This window comes from Triticum dicoccoides, chromosome 5A (genome assembly GCF_002162155.2).
Source record: "Triticum dicoccoides isolate Atlit2015 ecotype Zavitan chromosome 5A, WEW_v2.0, whole genome shotgun sequence".
NCBI classification, from domain to species: domain Eukaryota; kingdom Viridiplantae; phylum Streptophyta; class Magnoliopsida; order Poales; family Poaceae; genus Triticum; species Triticum dicoccoides.
In genome coordinates, this window is record NC_041388.1 from 339,656,246 (window position 1) to 339,675,592 (window position 19,347).

At 43.0% G+C, this 19,347-nt stretch overlaps 1 protein-coding gene across 2 annotated transcripts; it reads right to left on the reverse strand.

The window, feature by feature from the left end:
- Positions 1–12,439: 12,439 nt before the first annotated feature.
- On the reverse strand, positions 12,440–15,425 carry LOC119301380 (ASC1-like protein 1). Of its 2 annotated transcripts, none has more exons than XM_037578344.1 (7): positions 15,267–15,425; positions 14,961–15,162; positions 13,786–14,012; positions 13,550–13,705; positions 13,280–13,465; positions 12,974–13,158; positions 12,440–12,869 (listed from the first exon to the last, which is right to left on the reverse strand). In XM_037578344.1, the coding sequence occupies exons 2-7, from the start codon at positions 15,123–15,125 to the stop codon at positions 12,838–12,840; spliced, it is 951 nt and encodes a 316-aa protein (XP_037434241.1). In that variant the 5' UTR covers positions 15,126–15,162; positions 15,267–15,425; the 3' UTR covers positions 12,440–12,837. The 2 variants fall into 2 exon arrangements, with proteins under 2 accessions (XP_037434241.1, XP_037434242.1); XM_037578345.1 differs by having other exon boundaries at positions 14,961–15,186.
- Positions 15,426–19,347: the final 3,922 nt, after the last annotated feature.

The following is a 19,347-nucleotide window of genomic DNA, read 5'->3' on the forward strand; positions in this document are numbered from 1 at the left end:
ATCTTATGAAAATGCCAAGTTGTTTAAAGAAAAAGTTAAAAGATGGCATGACAAAAGGATACAAAAGCGTGAGTTTAATGTAGGTGATTATGTATTGCTATACAACTCTCGTTTAAGTTTTTTTTGCAGGCAAACTTCTCTCTAAATGGGAAGGCCCCTATGTTATCGAAGAGGTCTATCGTTCCGGTGCCATAAAGATCAACAACTTCGAAGGCACAAATCCGAAGGTGGTAAACGGTCAAAGAATCAAACATTATATCTCAGGTAATCCCATAAATGTTGAAGCCAATATTATTGAAACCGTAACCCCGGAGGAATACATAAGGGACACTTTCCGGAACGTTTCAGACCCCGAAAAGGAATAGGTATGTGGTACGGTAAGTAAACCGACTCCAGAACATTTTAAGGCAATATTTCTCCGTTTTGGAATATTTAGAAAAATAGAAAAATAGTAGTAGTCCGGGAAGGACACGAGGGCCCCACGAGGGTGGTGGGCGCGCCCTACCCCTCTGGGCGCGCCCCCCTACCTCGTGAGCACCTCGTGTGCCCTCCGGCCTCCGTTTTCTTGCACGATACATATTTTGGTTGGTAAAAATTCATTATATAACCTCCCGAAGGTTTTGACTCCTGTATCACACAAATCTCCTCTGTTCTTGTTTCGAGCTGTTTTCTGTCAGGGTTTTCCAGGCTAGGCATCATGTCGTCTCCCTCCTCCAACAATGGTGACAACGATGCTTGGCTAATGAAGATAGATCTGAAGAGGGAAGAACCCACGAGGGTCAACAAGGATGAAAGGATCAACAAGGCCACGGAGGATCAAGCTCCGGCAGCAAAAGACATCCTTCAACTTGATCATAACCTTCTTACCCCAACTAAGATCGAAGCTTTCAAGATGATTGAGTTAGCTCGTATACAAAACAAGTATCTCACACAAGAAAATATTTTGTTGAAGGAGCATATTGTCGCACTCAAGGGCATTATTCGCAAGCTGGAGGACCTCTTACGCTCGATGTGCGATTATCCGTCACCTCCACCTTCTTCACCGACAAAGGAGATATAATCACATGGGTATGGGCACTCCCCTTGGCAACTGCCAAGCTTGGGGGAGGTGCCCCGGTATCGTATCACCATCACAACTCCTATCTTTATCGTTTTTCTTAGTTCGATCCTATTAGTAGTATCTTGATCTAGTAGAATAAAGTTTATGGCATGATCTAGTTTTGAGTTTGCTTTATGATCTCTCTTTGTAATCGAGTCCATGAGCTATATATAATAAAGATTAGTGTTGAGTCAAGGGCTTGATTATTTTGCCATGATCTTGGGTGAATAAAAGAAAAGAGAAAATGAATAAAAAGAAACAAAGAGTTCATATTGATCTTATTGAGAGTAATGACTTCACATAGAAAGAGTATGATGATTAAAAGTTGTTGGGAGTTGGCAGACATAGCTTTGGTCATTGTTGCAATTAATAGGAAGTAATAAGGAAAGAGAGGTTTTCACATATAGATATATTATCATTGACATCTTTTATGATTGGGAGCACTCATTAAAATATGACATGCTAAAGAGTTGATGTTGGACAAGGAAGACAACGTAATGGGTTATGTCTTTCTTATATCTGAGATAAAGTATGTTGTCATGGATCCCCTAACTTGTTGAGCTTGCCTTTCCCCCCTCATGCTAGCCAAATTCTTAGCACCAAGTAGAAATACTACTTGTGCTTCCAAATACCCTTAAACCAGTTTTGTCATGAGAGTCCACCATATCTACCTATGGATTGAGTAAGATCCTTCAAGTAAGTTGTCATTGGTGCAAAGCAATAAAAATTGCTCTAAATATGTATGATTGATTGGTGTGGGAGAAATAAGCTTTATACGATCTTGTGATGTGGAAGTAATAAAAGCGACGGACTGCATAATAAAGGTTCATATCACAAGGGGCAATATAAAGTGACGTTCTTTCGCATTGAGATTTTGTGCATCCAACTATAAAAGTGCATGGCAACCTCTGCTTCCCTCTGCGAAGGGCCTATCTTTTATTATTATCTTCTACCTTATGCAAGAGTCACGGTGATCTTCACCTTTGCTTTTTCATTTTATCCTTTAGCAAGCTCAGCATGTTGGAAAGAACATGATATATATATCTAATTGGATGTAGGGGAGCATGAACCATTATTGTTGACATTACCCTTGAGGTAAAAGGTTGTGGGGCAAAACTATAAGCCCCTATCTTTCTCTGTGTCCGATTAAAACTCCATAACCACAAGTATTGCGTGAGTGTTAGCAATTATGAAGGACTAAATGATAGTTGAGTATGTGGACTTGCTTTTAAGCTCTGACATAGACTCTTTCCGATGTTATGATAAATTGTAATTGCTTCAATGACTGATATTATAGTTTGTCGGAGCCCAATAAGGTTTATGATTTATACTTTTGCATTGTGAATAGATCATCACTTGAACATAAGCAATCATATGACAAAATCTATATATGTTGTTGTTATGAGAATAATCATGATGCCTTCATGTCCGTATTTTATTTTTATCGACGCCTCTACCTCTAAACATGAGGACATATTTATTGTTATCGGCTTTTCGCTTGAGGACAAGCGAGGTCTAAGCTTGGGGGAGTTGATACGTCCATTTTGCATCATGCTTTTATATCGATATTTATTGCATTATGGACTGTTATTTCACTTTATGTCACAATACTTATGGCTATTATCTCTTATTTTACAAGGTTTACATAAGGAGGGAGAATGTCGGCAGCTGGAATTCTGGGCTGGAAAAGGAGCAAATATTAGAGGCCTATTCTGAGCAACTCCAAAAGTCCTGAAACTCCAAGGAACATCTTAAAATAAATAAAGAAAAATCCTCGCCAAAGATGAAGGCCAGGGGGCCCACACCCTGCTCACGAGGGTGGGGGGCGCCCCCCCCCCTAGGGTGCGCCCCCCTACCTCGTGGGCCCCCTGGTGGCTCTCCGACGTCCATCTTCTCCTATATGAAGTCTTTCGATGAGAAAAAAATAAGGAGGAACTTTTCGGGATGAGACTCCGCCGCCACAAGGCGGAACCTTGGCGGATCCAATCTAGAGCTCCGGCAGAGCTGTTCTGCCGGGGAAACTTCCCTCCGGGAGGGGGAAATCATCACCATCGTCATCACCAATGCTCCTCTCATCGGGAGAGGGCAATCTCCATCAACATCTTCACCAGCACCATCTCATCTCCAAACCCTAGTTCATCTCTTGTATCCAACTCTTGTCCCAAAGTCCGGGATTGGTGCTAGTAGGTTGCTAGTAGTGTTGATTACTCCTTGTAGTTCATGCTAGTTGGTTTATTTGGTGGAAGATCATATGTTCAGATCCTATATGCATATTATTACCCCTCTGATTATGAACATGAATATGCTTTGTGAGTAATTACATTTGTTCCTGAGGACAAGGGAGAAGTCTTGCTATTAGTAGTCATGTGAATTTGGTATTCGTTTGATATTTTGATAAGATGTATGTTGTCTAGCCTCTAGTGGTGTTATGTGAACGTCGACTACATAACACTTCACCATTATTTGGTCCTAGATGAAGGCATTGGAAAGTAATAAGTAGATGATGGGTTGCTAGAGTGACAGAAGCTTAAACCCTAGTTTATGTGTTGCTTCGTAAGGGGCTGATTTGGATCTATATGTTTCATGCTATGGTTAGGTTTACCTTAATACTTTTGTTGTAGTTGCGGATGCTTGCAATAGAGGTTAATCATAAGTGGGATGCTTGTTCAAGTAAGAACAGCACCCAAGCACCGGTCCACCCACATATCAAATTATCAAAGTATCAAATGCGAATCATATGAACGTGATGAAAACTAGCTTGATGATATTCCCTTGTGTCCTCGGGGGAGCTTTTCCTATTATAAGAGTGTGTTCCGGCTTGTCCTTTGCTATAAAAAGGATTGGGCCACCTTGCCACACTTTATTTACTTTTGTTACTTGTTGCTCGTCACAATTTATCTTATCACAAAACTATCGGTTACCACTTATTTCAGTACTTGCAGAGAATAGCTTGCTGAAAACCGCTTATCATTTCCTTCTGCTCCTCGTTGGGTTCGAGACTCTTACTTATCGAAAGGACTAAGATAGATCCCCTATACTTGTGGGTCATCATTCTACGTTACTTTGCAATATTTGCTAGTAGATGCTTAATTGGTCGTGGGAACAGTGGAAACCTTAGTGCCCCTGATATTGTTATTTTGCGCCAAGCTTTGTTTCATGATACAACTTTCAGTCTAGGCACTATTGTTGCTAAACGGTTAAATCTGAACCGCATAAAAGGCCCCATCTTCAGAGGCATCTTTGCTTCGCGCCTTGCTGCACACTTTAGGATACATATTAGGCATTATGAGAAAGAGGAAAAGTTGTTGCCCCCTATTTTTCTAGATTATAAGAGTATGGTAGCACATGATTTTATTGTTAAGGATAAGAAGAAGGTGCTTAAGTATAGATTGATTTTTGATAAAAACTACTATGAGATTATTACCTTGCATGTGCCCTCTTTGTTTAACATATTTTCAGGTGTGTACCTCGTTTTGCCGGAGGCCGTTCATGCATACTGGAGCCGGACACCAGCTCCAGAGCCTGAGCCGGAGCCACCCTTGATCCTTATCGATAGTCTATTTATCAGTGGGATCCGGAGGAGATCGCCAACCAGTGTCACCCACAGGACACTCCTTCGTACAACGGAGAGGGCAGCTTTCAGCCATGGCCATAGACCAACTTAGGATAAAAGCCTAAGCTTGGGGGAGTACGTAACCGACATTACATTCATGTTCACACTCTCATGCCAGTTGTCGGTGCTCATACTTTTTCATTGTAATATCCATGCTAGTTTATTTTCTTTTCCAGCATTCTTCTTGTGTGTTTGAAAAACCTTAAGAAAAAACCAAAAAAATTAGTTGTAGCTTTTAGGTAGTTTACTTTCCATGCCTATAGTAGTAATAATTAAAAAGAAAACCCAAAAATATTTCTCGTTCTTCTTTTGCTTGTTGGGAGCTTTCTCGTGTAAATAGTTTTGTTTCTTTTCTTTTATTTGGGGGTCGAGAGGAGAAGACCGTGATGAAAATGTTGAGTGGCTCTCATATGCATTATTGTTGATCTAACAAAGAGCCCATATTACCTTGTCTTCTCCTGTGTATCAAATGCTTGCAGATTCCAGCTTAATCCAATGCACATGCACTATTATTATTTTCCACACCGTTCGGTCATGCAAATGAAAGGCAATAATGACGATATATGATGAACTGATTGAGATGAGAAAAGCTGGTATGAACTCGACCTATCTTGTTTTCGTAAATATGATTAGTTCATCATTCCTGATTTAGCCTATTATGAATGAAACATGTTTGCAATGACAATTAGAGATTATAGTTGCTCATGGCATGCTTAATCAGCTAGGAGTTTATAATGGTTTTCCTTGCATGCCAACATGCTATTAAAATGGTTGTGATGTGGTATGATAGGGTGGTATCCTCCTTTGAACAATTCGAGTGGCTTGACTTGGCACATGTTCACACATGTAGTTGAAACAAAATCAACATAGCATCCACAAATATTTATGTTCATGGTGAATTATATCCTACTCATGCTTGCACTCAGTGTTGATTAATTTTAATGCATGTTCATGACTGTTGTCGGTCTCTAGCTGGTCTCTTCCTAGTCTCTTTCTAGACTTCACTTGTACCAAGCGGGAATACTGCTTGTGCATCCACTTCCATAAACCCCCAAAGTTATTCCATATGAGTCCACCATACCTTCCTTTATGCGGTATCTACCTGCCGTTTCAAGTAAATTTGTATGTGCCAAACTCTAAACCTTCAAATGAAATTCTATTTTGTATACTTGAATAGCTCATGTATCAACTAGGGTTGTCTATATCTTCCATGCTAGGTGGGTTGTTCTCAAGAGGAGTGGACTCCGCTCCTCATTCACGAGAAAATGGCTGGTAACCAGGATGCCTAGTCCCATGCTTAAATTAAAATAATTGCAAACAAAACTCCCCCAGGATTGTTGTTAGTTGGAGGGACCCGTTGTTTCGGACAAGCCATGGATTGATGTTTGTTGGTGGTAGGGGGTATAAACTTGACCATTCTGTTTGGGAACCGCCTATAATGTGTGTAGCATGGAAGATATCGAGATCTCTTGGTTGTTATGTTGACAACGAAAGTATGCCACTCAAAATATTATTTATCTTTATTTCAAAATCGAGCTCTAGCACCTCTACAAATCCCTGCTTCCCTCTGAGAAGGGCCCATCTATTTATTTTTATGTTGAGTCATCATCCTCTTATTAAAAAGCATCAGTTGGAGAGCACCACTGTCATTTGCATGTATTACTATTAGTTTACATTGAGTATGACCGTGACTAGATCTCTTTTACCATGAATTACAATGTTTAGTCGGTCCTTGAACTTTAGAGGTGCTCTTTATTTATGTTTTGCGGTCTCAGAAAGGGATGGCGAGATACCATCTTATTATATCATATTATGATTATTTTGAGAAAGTGTTGTCATCCAAGGTTTACTAATATTGCTCGCTAGTTGATTATGCCATTGATATGAGTAAACATGAGACCTAAATGTTATTGTGAATATGGTTAGTTCATAATCTTTGCTGAAAACTTGAATGCTGGCTTTACATATTTACAACAACAAGATCAAACAGAATTTGTAAAAGTTTTTCTTTATCAGTTTCAGTTTGTCAACTGAATTGCTTGAGGACAAGCAAATGTTTAAGCTTGGGGGAGTTGATACATCTCCAACGTATCTACTTTTCCAAACACTTTTGACCATGTTTTGGACTCTAACTTGCATGATTTGAATGGAACTAACCCGGACTGACGCTGTTTTTAGCAGAATTGCCATGGTGTTATTTTTGTGCAGAAATAAAAGTTCTCAGAATGACCTGAAACTTCACGGAGAATATTTTTGGAATATATAAAAAATACTGGTGAAAGAATCAACGTCAGAGGGCCCACACCCTGTCCACGAGGGTGGGGGCGCCCCCTGGGGCGCACCCCCTGTCTTGTGGGCCCCTTGATGCTCCACCGACCTCAACTCCGACTCTATATATTTACGTTTGGGGAGAAAAAAATCAGAGAGAGGGATCCATCGCGTTTTACGATACGGAGCCGCCGTCAAGCCCTAATCTCTCTCGGGAGGGCTGATCTGGAGTCGTTCGGGGCTCCGGAGAGGGGAATCCGTCGCCATCATCATCAACAACCTTCCTCCATCACCAATTTCATGATGCTCACCGTCGTGCGTGAGTAATTCCATCGTAGGCTTGCTGGACGGTGATGGGTTGGATGAGATTTATCATGTAATCGAGTTAGTTTTGTTAGGGTTTGATCCCTAGTATCAATTATGTTCTGAGATTGATGTTGCTATGACTTTGCTATGCTTAATGCTTGTCACTAGGGCCCTAGTGCCATGATTTCAGATTTGAACCTATTATGTTTCCATGAATATATGTGAGTTCTTGATCCTATTTTGCAAGTCAATAGTCACCTACTATGTGTTATGATCCGTTAACCCTGAAGTGACAATAATTGGGACAATTACCAGTGATGACTACTTCTGGTACTCTATTAAAAGGAGGCCCCTTAGTTTCCAATAGGACCCCGCTGCCACGGGAGGGTAGGACAAAAGATGTCATGCAAATTCTTTTCCATAAGCACGTATGACTATATTCGGAATACATGCCAACATTACATTGATGAACTGGAGCTAGTTCTGTGTCACCCTATGTTATAACTGTTACATGAGGAATCACATCCGACATAATTATCCATCACTGATCCAATGCCTACGAGCTTTTCACATATTGATCTTTGCTTATTTACTTTTTCGTTGCTACTATTACAATCATTACAAAACCAATACTATTACGTTTGCCACTGCTACCGTTACTTCCATATTACTTTGCTACTAAATACTTTGCTGCAGATATTAAGTCTTCTAGGTGCGATTGAATTGACAACTCAACTGTTAATACTTGAGAATATTCTTTGGCTCCCCTTGTGTCGAATCAATAAATTTGGGTTGAATACTCTACCCTCGAAAACTGTTGCGATCTCCTATACTTGTGGGTTATCAACTACTTTTTAGTCTAGAGACCGAGCTCCTACCTCCATATTAATTCCTTGCATGACCGCCATTGCTGATGAAAATACTTGTGAAGGAGACCTAGTAGTTCTGCAAAAGCGATTGTCGTTTTGAGATTTCCAAAGACACCACAAGAAGGTATAGAGTGAGACAACATTTATTTATGGATGATTGGAAGTGAGGAGGGCTTGGATCATTTGTGAGACTGAACTATTATGTGGGGCAATGAAATCTGTTTTAGTAAACCATGGAAAACTATACCAAGCTGCTTTTGCAAAAGGGCATAAGAAAAAAAGATGCATCTCATCTTCAATATTTCCACAAGTTATATAGTTTTTCACTAATAAACTTAGAATAAGTACCTGCCCTTTTACCTGTAGCAAGTGCTTTCCTAAGAAGTCTCCAAGCGAATGTTTGGACTCTTGGAGCCATATGCTTCTCTTTCCATACCTGGTTTAGCAATGCTATAATCTACGGTGGTACAATTTTTGGCCTTTGTCTTGAAGGAAGCTGAAGATTGGCAAAGCTATGTTTGTATACACTTTTGGAAGAGAACATACCTATAGGAGTTAGCTTCCATACAAGAATGTCTTGACTGGTAGTACAGATAATCAGGGTGTGAATTATTGAATGAACTATAGGAGGAGAAAATAACATATTAATTAAGTTAACATTCCAAACTTTTTGCCCAGGAATCCACAAGTCCTTAATTTGAGCTGGGTAATTAAAAGAGCGGGGTTGGATGATGAGGTTATCATAAATATTTTCCCATCCTTCAAACCAAGGTGTGCTCCACAATAAACTATTTCCATCTACAATCTGATAGATGAATGCTAAAATCAGAAGAGGTCTTACCTTCAAAATTGCGGACCAGAAAGTATACTTTGGTGTGTTAGGCTTTGCCCTCCAAATAGGTGTGTCATGATGGTACTTAGCCTTGAGTATTTGGTCCAACTGGCTTTCTGGTTCCTTTGCAAGTCTCCATGCGGCCAAGCGAATGAGACCTTGATTGATCGCCTGCAAATTCCTGATGCCTAGGCCACCAAGTTTCTTGTCCGTGCAAATATTCGTCCATGCCCTTAGACAAAGGCTTCTTATTGTTTGGTCATCTTGAACACCTGTCCACCAAAGGTTTCTAATAATATCCGTGAGCTTGGTTAATTTTTTTTTTGAGAAAAGTATATTGGACATGTAGTAGACAGAGGCCGAATCCAAGGCAAATGTTGGGTTCTAGGTCTGCTAGCCAGTAAGAGCTATGCACGCCTACTACGAGACATAACGCAACTCCCTCTTGCAATAGGCAAGCGGGAGATGGACCGGCCAAATAGGGGTTTCTTGGAGCGGGTTTCAGTGCGTTTATTTTTTTCTTTTTCCTTTTATTTTATTTTGTTTTCCAGTCTTCTATTATTTTCTTTTTTCTTTTCTATTTAGTTTTCTTTGTTCCTTTGCCAGTTTTTGTTTTCTCTTTCCGGTTTTCAATGTTTTTTTTCCTTTTTTACGACACATGTCTACTTTTCCCACACACAATATACATTTTTATAAGTCAGGGATTTTAATAGATATTTAGCATTTTTTAATAAATGGTTAACACTTTTTCCCAATATTTTTTTGCATGAACCAATATATATATTTTTTTAATGACTACTTTTTACATACACATTGTACATTTTTTGTATACATCAGGAACATTTTTTGTTTAACTTTTTTCAAGTACATAATTAATATTATTTTGAAGTTTATTCTTTTCATGTATGCCTTAGATTTTTGTATAGATCAGTAACATGGTTAACATTTTTTAATACATGATTACATGTTTTTCAATATATGTTTTAAATGCCTACTTTCTTTCATACACATTGTACATTTGTTTTATACATCAGGAATATTTTTATACATATTCAACATTTTTTTAATATTTTCATACGCATTGTATTGACGCGAGCCGAGGCAACAGTTGTTCGTCACAAGCACATGGAAGCTTACATGGGCCGGCGGCCCACCGCGAGGCCGACTAAATCTAAGAGAAAGCAGAGAGCAGCTGACCATGCGCGCGTGAAAATTGCTTAAGTTTCAGTTTTGATCGTGCAGTTTTCTCAACGGAGAGACGCATAAGGCAGAAGTAGCCGATCACATATGACTTTGGTCTTTGGAGGACATTGCCAACTTTCCTCTTCACTTTAGCACTTGTGTTTCTTCTCCTATAGCACGGACTAGCGCCACATCGCAGGTTCAGAATCTTGATTTTGCCTGCTGGTGATAGCATATATTACAAGTACGATTTTCAAATCTCAAGGGCTCATGTCGATTTCTTAGGGTGTGTAGTGTGCAGATCCGGCACCTGTTCAACTTGGTGTCGGTCTGCAGATTGCGCTTTTCTGGTGCCTGATCTTGTCTTGCAGCAAAAGATGTGTGCATGTTACGAGGCAAGACTGGAGACTGAACTCAACTTTGTTTCTTTTTCTATGGGTGGAGCTGACTGACAGCCCGAGACGAAACACATGACAGTGTCATGAACTCAAGCAAATCCGACTTGGCACCAAGCTTGAAATGCACGCAAGCAAATCCGACTTCACATCACATACGCATCCACATCCACGGTTTTGAATCCCATCACGTGTCGGCATCATCACCTCAGCTGATCAATAAATGGCAGCCAACCTTCTGCCTTTGCCCCGACCTCGCCCTGACCTAGCCTTGCCTCTGCCTTCTCCAATCTTCCCCATCGTCTCCTTCACCAATCACCCAGCGACCGGCGTCCCCTGTTCCCTTCCCATGGAGGTTGCCTACCCCTACGGCGGGGAGCTCATCAGGAAGCACGGCTTCGTGACAGGCCAGCCGTTTGACGCCAAGATCGGCATCATGTCCGGCCAGAAGCGCGCGAGGGAGATGGAGATCCTTCGGCAGCGGTTCCAATCAGAGCTCGTCGCCGTCCGTGGCATCCTCCACAAGGCGGCCGCCGTGCTAGTTCCCGCCTCGTCCCCGTCGGCTCCCCGCGTCAAGGAGAGTCCTCAAGGGTTCTTGGCCGAGGAGCCGCCAGCCAAGAAGAGGAAGGCGTCTCCTCCCGTTCCTGTGATCAATCGCAAGAAGGCGCCAACGAAGAAGAAGATGACGACCTCTCAGAGGGAGATGCTCGCGGAAGACCTGGAGCTGTTCGTTGCGGAAATCCCCGATCACCTCGGCGAGCTCTTGAAGAAGCACAGCTGCGCCACCCGCCCCGGCGAAATCGAGATCGACCTCCACGCAATGGACGACGCCGCCGTCGTCGAGTTACAGGAGCAGGTTGACAAGTTCGCTCGAGAGAAGAAGGCGGCCAATCCGTCGACGCAAGAACGGCACCAAGAAGGCCCTAAGGCGATGGCCGAAGAGGAGGAGGAGGACGAAGAAGTTGACATCTGTGGCGGCGTCTCCCCCTTAGCGATCGTGCCGCAACCTCTGCTGCAAGAACGGCACCAAGACGGCCCTGAGGTGATGGCCCAAGAGGAGGACGAAGAAGTTGACATCTGCGGCGGCGTCTCCCCGTTACCGATCGTGCCGGCACCTCTGCTGCTCGTCGAAGATGAAACAGCCAGCGGCATCCCAAGCTCCAGCAGCAGCAGTTCGGATACTGATTCCAGCGACAGCGATTCAGATACTGAATCCGGCAGCAGCGACTCCGGCGGCAGTGACTCAGATTCTGATTCAGACGAGATCGTTGACAGCCCAGCTCCTCCAACATGCGAGCAGCTCGCCGGTGCTCTGGAAAGGCAGCGAAAGGAGGCCACGTCCCGGGCGAGGGAGAAGGCCCGTCAGGAAGTGCTCGAGATGGAGAGGACGGCAATGCCCGACGATACCCTACACCCAGAGGATCTGAAGAGCCTCGGCATTGATGAGTACAACACTGCGAAGCCCAACAACTTGTTGCGGCAGATTGGACTCTTCCGCAAGCTTGACGACGATGGCTGGAAGCAGCAGCAGCAGCATTATCATCATCGTCAAAGCTTCGAAGAAGACCTAGAGGAAGGGGAGATTCGGTCGTGATAGTCGTTGCTAGCAAGGTGCTATAATAAGTGATGCAGTCGCTCATGGCTTGATGCCTCACAGAAAACATGTAGCTCGATCTCTTCTGTAAATTGTATGTGTGCTGAACATGATTAAATATATGAAAATACATGATTGATTACACTGAGTATCAGCTAAATTAGTGATATCTTCTCTGTATACATGTTTAACAGAGATGTCCATTTCCAATATCGATCATACTGAATATTTAACATGAACTGCAAGCATATATATAATAATGACATATAAGGACCACTAAATGTTATTTTTATATTTGAGAATATGACCACTAAATTACAATCAAGCCACATATATAAAAGAGAGTTTTTATAACTTGGAGGCTCAGTATTTCTCAAAAGACATCTTCACATACATATGGAGATTAATATCACGATGTAAGATTGATGCCTCAAGACCCTGAATGATAGCATCACCTCATACATTCAATCTACAAAAAAGATACATCAAGGAGGCTTGTTCCAGTGGCACAGAGATTCGAGCCCTTTCAGTTTTCGTTTTGTGCCTGAATTTCCTCCTAATGGATATGCTAACTAGCTCCTCCTTGACATTCTCATTCTTTATACAACCCGCTTGCACCATTCTCATTCCCAACTGCGAACTATACAGTTCTTCAGTTAAGCATCCAACAACCTTCAGCTTAATCTTCATGGTTGTTTTCGCCTTCAGAATCTGTTTAATAGCAGGGGTAGCTTATAATAAATCCATAAGAGTATGCTGCTGAGAAAGAAAAAAATTCTAACACCAAGGAAATGAGCAAGAAAAGAATCACTGACCGGATCGAACATCCTCACCAACATGACCTCTGGATTGAATTTGTTTGACGAGCATCCGGTAAATCAGTACCCACCAATATATGTGAAAGACCAGAAGTGAAAACAAGAGAGTGTTGAAAAGATAATAGTACGAGGTTCTGTAGATTTTTCTGTTCTCGTTGTCCACGATCATAGCTATTTCATAACTGAAAAAGACGCAAGACCATTGAATTGATCAACAAAATGCACTACAAAACTTAGTAGAGTAATGCTGCTTTCTAATCAGGTAAAGTAGCACCACATGCCAGAACAACCAAGAATGTTTACCTTGTGCTTCTTAGGATCCAGAAAGGAAAAACTATTAGCCGAAGAAGGATCCACGAAGCCACAAAAAGTAGAAATGCTACAACAGCTAGCCACTCACAGCTACTGTACTTGGCCATCTTTCCGATCTCTAGGAATATATCACTTGCATCATGGAGGGGTAAAATGACCGAGCCAGGACGAGATAATCTGTTTGGAAGTAGCAACAACTTCAAGTTTGACTATGCTGTGTATTGTTATGGTATATAAGGGCAATTACACTCATCTGCATACCTGCAAATATAGGACACAACAATCAGAACAATAGTTGCCACATGGTGAGACATCATGACTCCGAAGTCCTTGCGTCTTGTTTCCCACAACAGAAGATCAAAGATAGAATATACGTAAAATCCAGCAGCATACATGTATACAGCCTTAAGCTTCAGCCTGGAGAGAAAAACAAACAATGTTGAAGCCCTTGGAAGTTGCAATAATAAGGAACAAAAGAGATTGTTTCTCTCTCTTACTTCATCTTTTGGTCAGGCCACAGCTGCTCGCCAGGCCCTACCCAAAAGTATCTTGTATTTGTAAACCACGATTCATTGTATGTTACAGATAGTGAAAAGAGTTCTGCAGAAAGATAATAAACAAATTTCCATGCCGATTCCTTAAATTTATTGATTTTCTTTCTCCTTTCATCTGTTTCAGCAAGCTTGTCATATCCCTTTCCAAATATAAGTCGTCTTGCTAACACCTGCGAAGAAAGTGAGATTTAAGAACTATAACATGTGCATGTAGTTCTGATTTGCACCATTCTTGAAACAATTTTGCTCACAGTGTATAGTAGTAATATGAAATCATTAAGTATAGTACTCCCGGTGACTTATGTAACAAGACAAGTACGCGGTAATTCGGTACCTACGGCTGCAATGATGTTAGATTAGAAATTTCGAAGACCAACACCGGTACAAGGAAGGGCCATAGGTCATACCAGTCTTTGTACCATTTGGGACCGCAATCACTAGTTCAATCCCAACATCATCACTGAAGGAGAGAGGCAATTCATAAACTTCCATGTCCTTACTAATGCTTATTTGATATATGTGTGAATGCTTTGATTAATTGTTACACGATGGATTATCCAAATTGTACCCTATGTATGTTGTCAAATTTAAGGGTTCAGATAACATGATGTAAAGACCTACTTGGGTGGGGTAAGCACATGTTGTTTAGCGAATCTGCGATCTCCACATGACAAGTATTTGTACCAATGAGGGACGACGACAACATGATGAGCACGGGAAGCCATGAAATTTAAGCATTGATCCAATCTACTAACCTTTGATTATTAAGGCAACCATCTAGTAATTGAGCTGACCAAGCCCATTGGGAGGAGTTCAGTTAATTACAGGCAACTCACCTACCAAGCGTCTGAAACGAAGAGTACCAACGATCAAGATCATTTGACTAATTACCATGAACCGATCGATATCAACACGGTTTGAAAATCTTGCAGGAAGCTTTTCCGGGTCAACGTTGAGACCTGTGGACGCCTTGAGCGTGCCCAGAACTGGCTCATCCAACTCTTGGATGGGAAAACAAGAGAGATATCCCAGGCCAAGTGGACTCACTGCCCACGCACCAAACGCATCCTAACTGAAGAAGAGGGAAACAGCCAGACACAGACAGGCAATGAATTTACCTCGAAGAGGAACTGGTTGAGGAGGAGGCGCAGGGCGGGGAAGAAGGCGAGGAGCAGGGGGAGGACGGCGTAGTCGGCGTACTCCGGGTAGGCCTCCGCCTCCCAGTCCACCGGCGGCGCCGAGGAGGAACAGGATCCCACGAAGATCTCCAGGAGGGACGCCATTGCGGGCGGCTGGCTCCTGGATCCGAGGCTGGGCGCGCTGAGAGTGGGAAAAGGGATGACCCTGCCAGCAGTCAATACTGGGGAGCGAGGGGGACAAGCCGAGATTTGAGATGGTGATAGTAGTACTGAGCAAGAACTAACCTTTGTTTATTGGTGCTAGCGAGCGGATGCGGATGGACGGGACTGGTCCATTTCTGTAGGGGAGAGAAGCCCACTGTCTGTCTGCTCTGTATTGGGTGCAAGTGCAAGGAAAGATGACGAAAAGGCGTCCCAGAAAACGTGGACGGACAAGGAAGAAGAACGGCTACTGGATCTGCCCCGGTCAGTTAGGGCCGGTTCTCTGGAGCTTATCGATGGCTGCCAAAGCCACCTTGATTTGACATACCAATCCAGATTTCTTATCACAATGATAAGTGACGAACGTCAGCTGAAAGGGGATGGATGGCAAGGGAATGCTTTTTTTTTCAACTTTACCCCATAGAAGGCGGCAAATCCTGCCTTTTTTTGCCGCAATTTTTTTTCTTCTTTAAAGAAATTGCCCTGCGTTTACGAAGAAACTATCGAATCATACTGTACAGCGAACATTCGTCGGATATTGCGGCCCAAATTTTATTGTAGAAGCCTACTCTTACTAATTAAGGGCTCAACATTCCCCCTAGAAATATAAAAAGGACGTAAATCTACTTTTTTGAAATGGAACACTTGTATTCCATCTAGATCACGGCAGAACTGCCGGTTATGACACAGGTTACATTGGCAGGGAGGCTGTCAAGCCACAAAGACGCTTCACCAGTAGCTAATCCTGCACCCATGGCGGCCAACACATGTGCTGGCTTATTACAGCTACGTGCAACATGGACTACTTCAGCCTGAATGAATTGGGTATTAAGCTTATACTACTTGATATCACGAAACAGATGACCCACCGGTGTGTAATCGTGCGAGCTTGAGGATATAGCATTTTGGAGAGTGAGGCTGTCAGTTTCAAAAAGTACACGGCCAACACCAAGATGATCACCCACATTAATAGCATGTACAAGGTGTGGAGGAACGTCGTACCCATCCTGGGCGACGGTTGCGTGTTTATATAGCCAGGTCGCGACCTTCTGGTATAGCGTACAAAGTTGGTTCAGATTACAACTTGGAGAAGAAGGGATAAAGGAGGTTACAAAGATAAACGCATATGAGCTAGATCCTAGTCTATCTTCGGTTGGAAACCTCCTGGCGATGGTTATCTGAACCTGTCACGTACGGCACTTGGCGTGACCAATATTTCGTTCAACACCCTTCCTTAATCACAACTTGGTCAAGTTGAGATTACGCTTGAACTCTTCAAAATTTTGTGTAGGCAAAGCTTTGGTGAATCCATCTGCAACCTGATCACGCGAGTGAATGAAGCGAATTTCCAACTGCTTGTTTGCAACTCGTTCTCTAACAAAGTGGAAATCAATCTCAATATGTTTTGTCCTTGCATGAAAGACAGGGTTAGCAGACAGATAAGTAGCACCAAGATTATCACACCATAAACATGGAGCTTGGGTAGTCTTTACACCAAGCTCTCGCAGCATGGACTGGACCCAAATAATTTCAGCTGTGGCATTTGTCAAGGCCTTATACTCAGCTTCAGTACTGGATCTTGATACAGTGGCTTGTTTCTTTGCACACCATGATATTAAGTTTGGACCAAAAAACACTGCAAAACCACCAGTAGATTGTCTATCATCTAAACAACCTGCCCAGTCAGAATCAGAGAATGCACTGACAAGTGTAGATGAAGACTTGCTGAAAGTGAGACCAAGATTAACTGTATCTTTTACATATCTCACTATACGTTTAGCAGTTGTCCAATGAGTTGTAGTAGGTGCATGAAGAAACTGACAAACCTTGTTTACTGCAAATGAAAGATCAGGTCTTGTCAAAGTTAGATACTGAAGTGCACCTACCAAGCTCCTGTACCTGGTACTGTCATCTTGACCCAAGGGCTTTCCTTTTGTAAGTGACAACTTTTCTATGCTGGACAGTGGAGTTGGAGAAGATTTACATCCTTGTAACCCAACTCTTCTCACCAGATCAGTAGCATACTTTTCCTGAGAGAAATGAAGACTATTGCCTTGTTTCTTGACTTCAATCCCTAGGAAGAAGTGCAAGTCACCCAGATCCTTGAGAGCAAACTCAGCATTTAAATCCTTCAACGGTCCTGATATAGCCTCATTAGATGAGCTTGTGACAATAATATCATTAACATATATAAGAACGAATATGGATGTTTTCATCTTGTTGTAAATAAACAAGGATGTGTCAGACTTAGAAGGAACAAAGCAAAGAGTTTGCAATTTGTGACTTAGTCTGGAGTACCACGCCCTAGGGGCTTGTTTGAGTCCATATAATGCTTTATCAAGCTTGCACACATGAAAAGGGTTTGTTCTTATTCTCAAAACCAGCAGGTTATTTCATATATACTTCCTCTTCCAGAACGCCATGCAGAAACGCATTATTGACATCTAGCTGTCGAAGGCTCCATCCCCTGGAAACAACAATAGAGAGCACAAGACGAATGGTTGCAGCTTTAACAACTGGACTAAAGGTGTCCTCATAGTCAATGCCGTATCGTTGTTTAAAGTCTTTTGCAACAAGTCTGGCTTTGTAGCGATCAATGGTTCCATCAGCCTTCTTTTTTACTTTAAAAACCCACTTGCAATCAATTAAATTTTTATCATGCCGTGGAGGAACCAGATGCCATGTTTTATTTTGCAGGAGCGCCATGTGTTCTTCTTCCATGGCTGTCCTCCAATTCTTGTCACCGAGCGCCTCTCCAAGAGTACTAGGTTCTTCTGTAGAGCAAACGAGACTGAACTTTGTTAATTGTTTGTAATTTACTGGTTTGATTACCCCTTTTTGAAGACGTGTTCGCGGAGCAGCAGACACATAAGTTGGTGCAGAAGATCCTGCTACTGTAGCGACAGGACTTGCAGATCCCGAGGCTGATCCCGTAGCATCCCCCGCGTCGCTGCCAGCCAGACCGGATGGATCATCTGCGCCGGCACGGGGTGGAGGTGTTGGAGAGGCAGCTGGGTCAGGCGCAGAAGATCCTGGGCCGCGAGACACGTCCGGCGCAGGCCTATCAGGGCGCAATGATGAGGCGGACCCAGGTGGAGCCACACCGGATCGCGCGCCAGCTGACTGGGCCGAATCCACCCGGGAATCCGCGCCTGTCTCCTGTCGGGCCGGAGCGACCCTGGGAGCCGCGCCTGTCTCCTGGCGGCGGACATAGTGGCGGGGCCCATCAGCGGGCCAGCGAGCCTCGGTGCGCCGCGTGGGGGCGTCTGAATGGGGCGGGTTGGATAGGTCGCCCGCGGGACCGCTGCTGGGTCGGCTATCAGGCGGCACGGAAACCCACGCGCTGCCCCTGGCGGCAGCTCAGATCCCGAAGGAGATCCGCTGGCAGACTGCGGTGGAACTGATCCCGAGGCGGATCTGTCCCCCAGCCCTGGACACGTAAAATGTTGCATATTTGACAGATTTTCTTCACTGTTTTGGATATTTGCTGCACCATTTTCTTCGTAGTTTTCATCTGCATCATCATAAAACTCATGCAAAGGGTTATGATCATTAGTCAACGGTGAATCATTACAATCATTATCCCCATGAGAGATGCTCGTAAGACTGGATGGTAGAAGAAGGATTTCTTTTCGAAGGAGTGCACCGGCATTAGGATGAAGTTCGGAGAAAGGAAATTTTGTCTCATCAAACATGACGTCGCGAGAAATATAAATGCGACCAATGGAGATGTCAAGACACTTGACACCTTTGTGTTGAGTGCTATAGCCAAGGAACGCGCATTGCTTGGAACGAAACATGAGTTTGCGGTTGTTGTATGGTCGGAGATTTGGCCAACAAGCGCAACCAAACACACGAAGTGTTGTATAGTCGGGTTTGGTGTGAAGAAGACGCTCAATGGGAGTTTCATAGTTTATGACACGGCTAGGAAGCATATTTATAATATGTACCGCAGCAAGAAAGGCCTCGTCCCAAAACTTTAGGGGCATGGAGGCACTGGCCAAAAGTGCTAGACCGACTTCAACGATGTGTCTGTGTTTGCGTTCAGCGGACCCATTCTGTTGATGGGCGTGAGGACATGACACGTGATGAGATATGCTAATTTTCTGGAAAAATGAGTTTAGCTTCTCGTATTCCCCTCCCCAATCATATTGGAGAGTAAGGA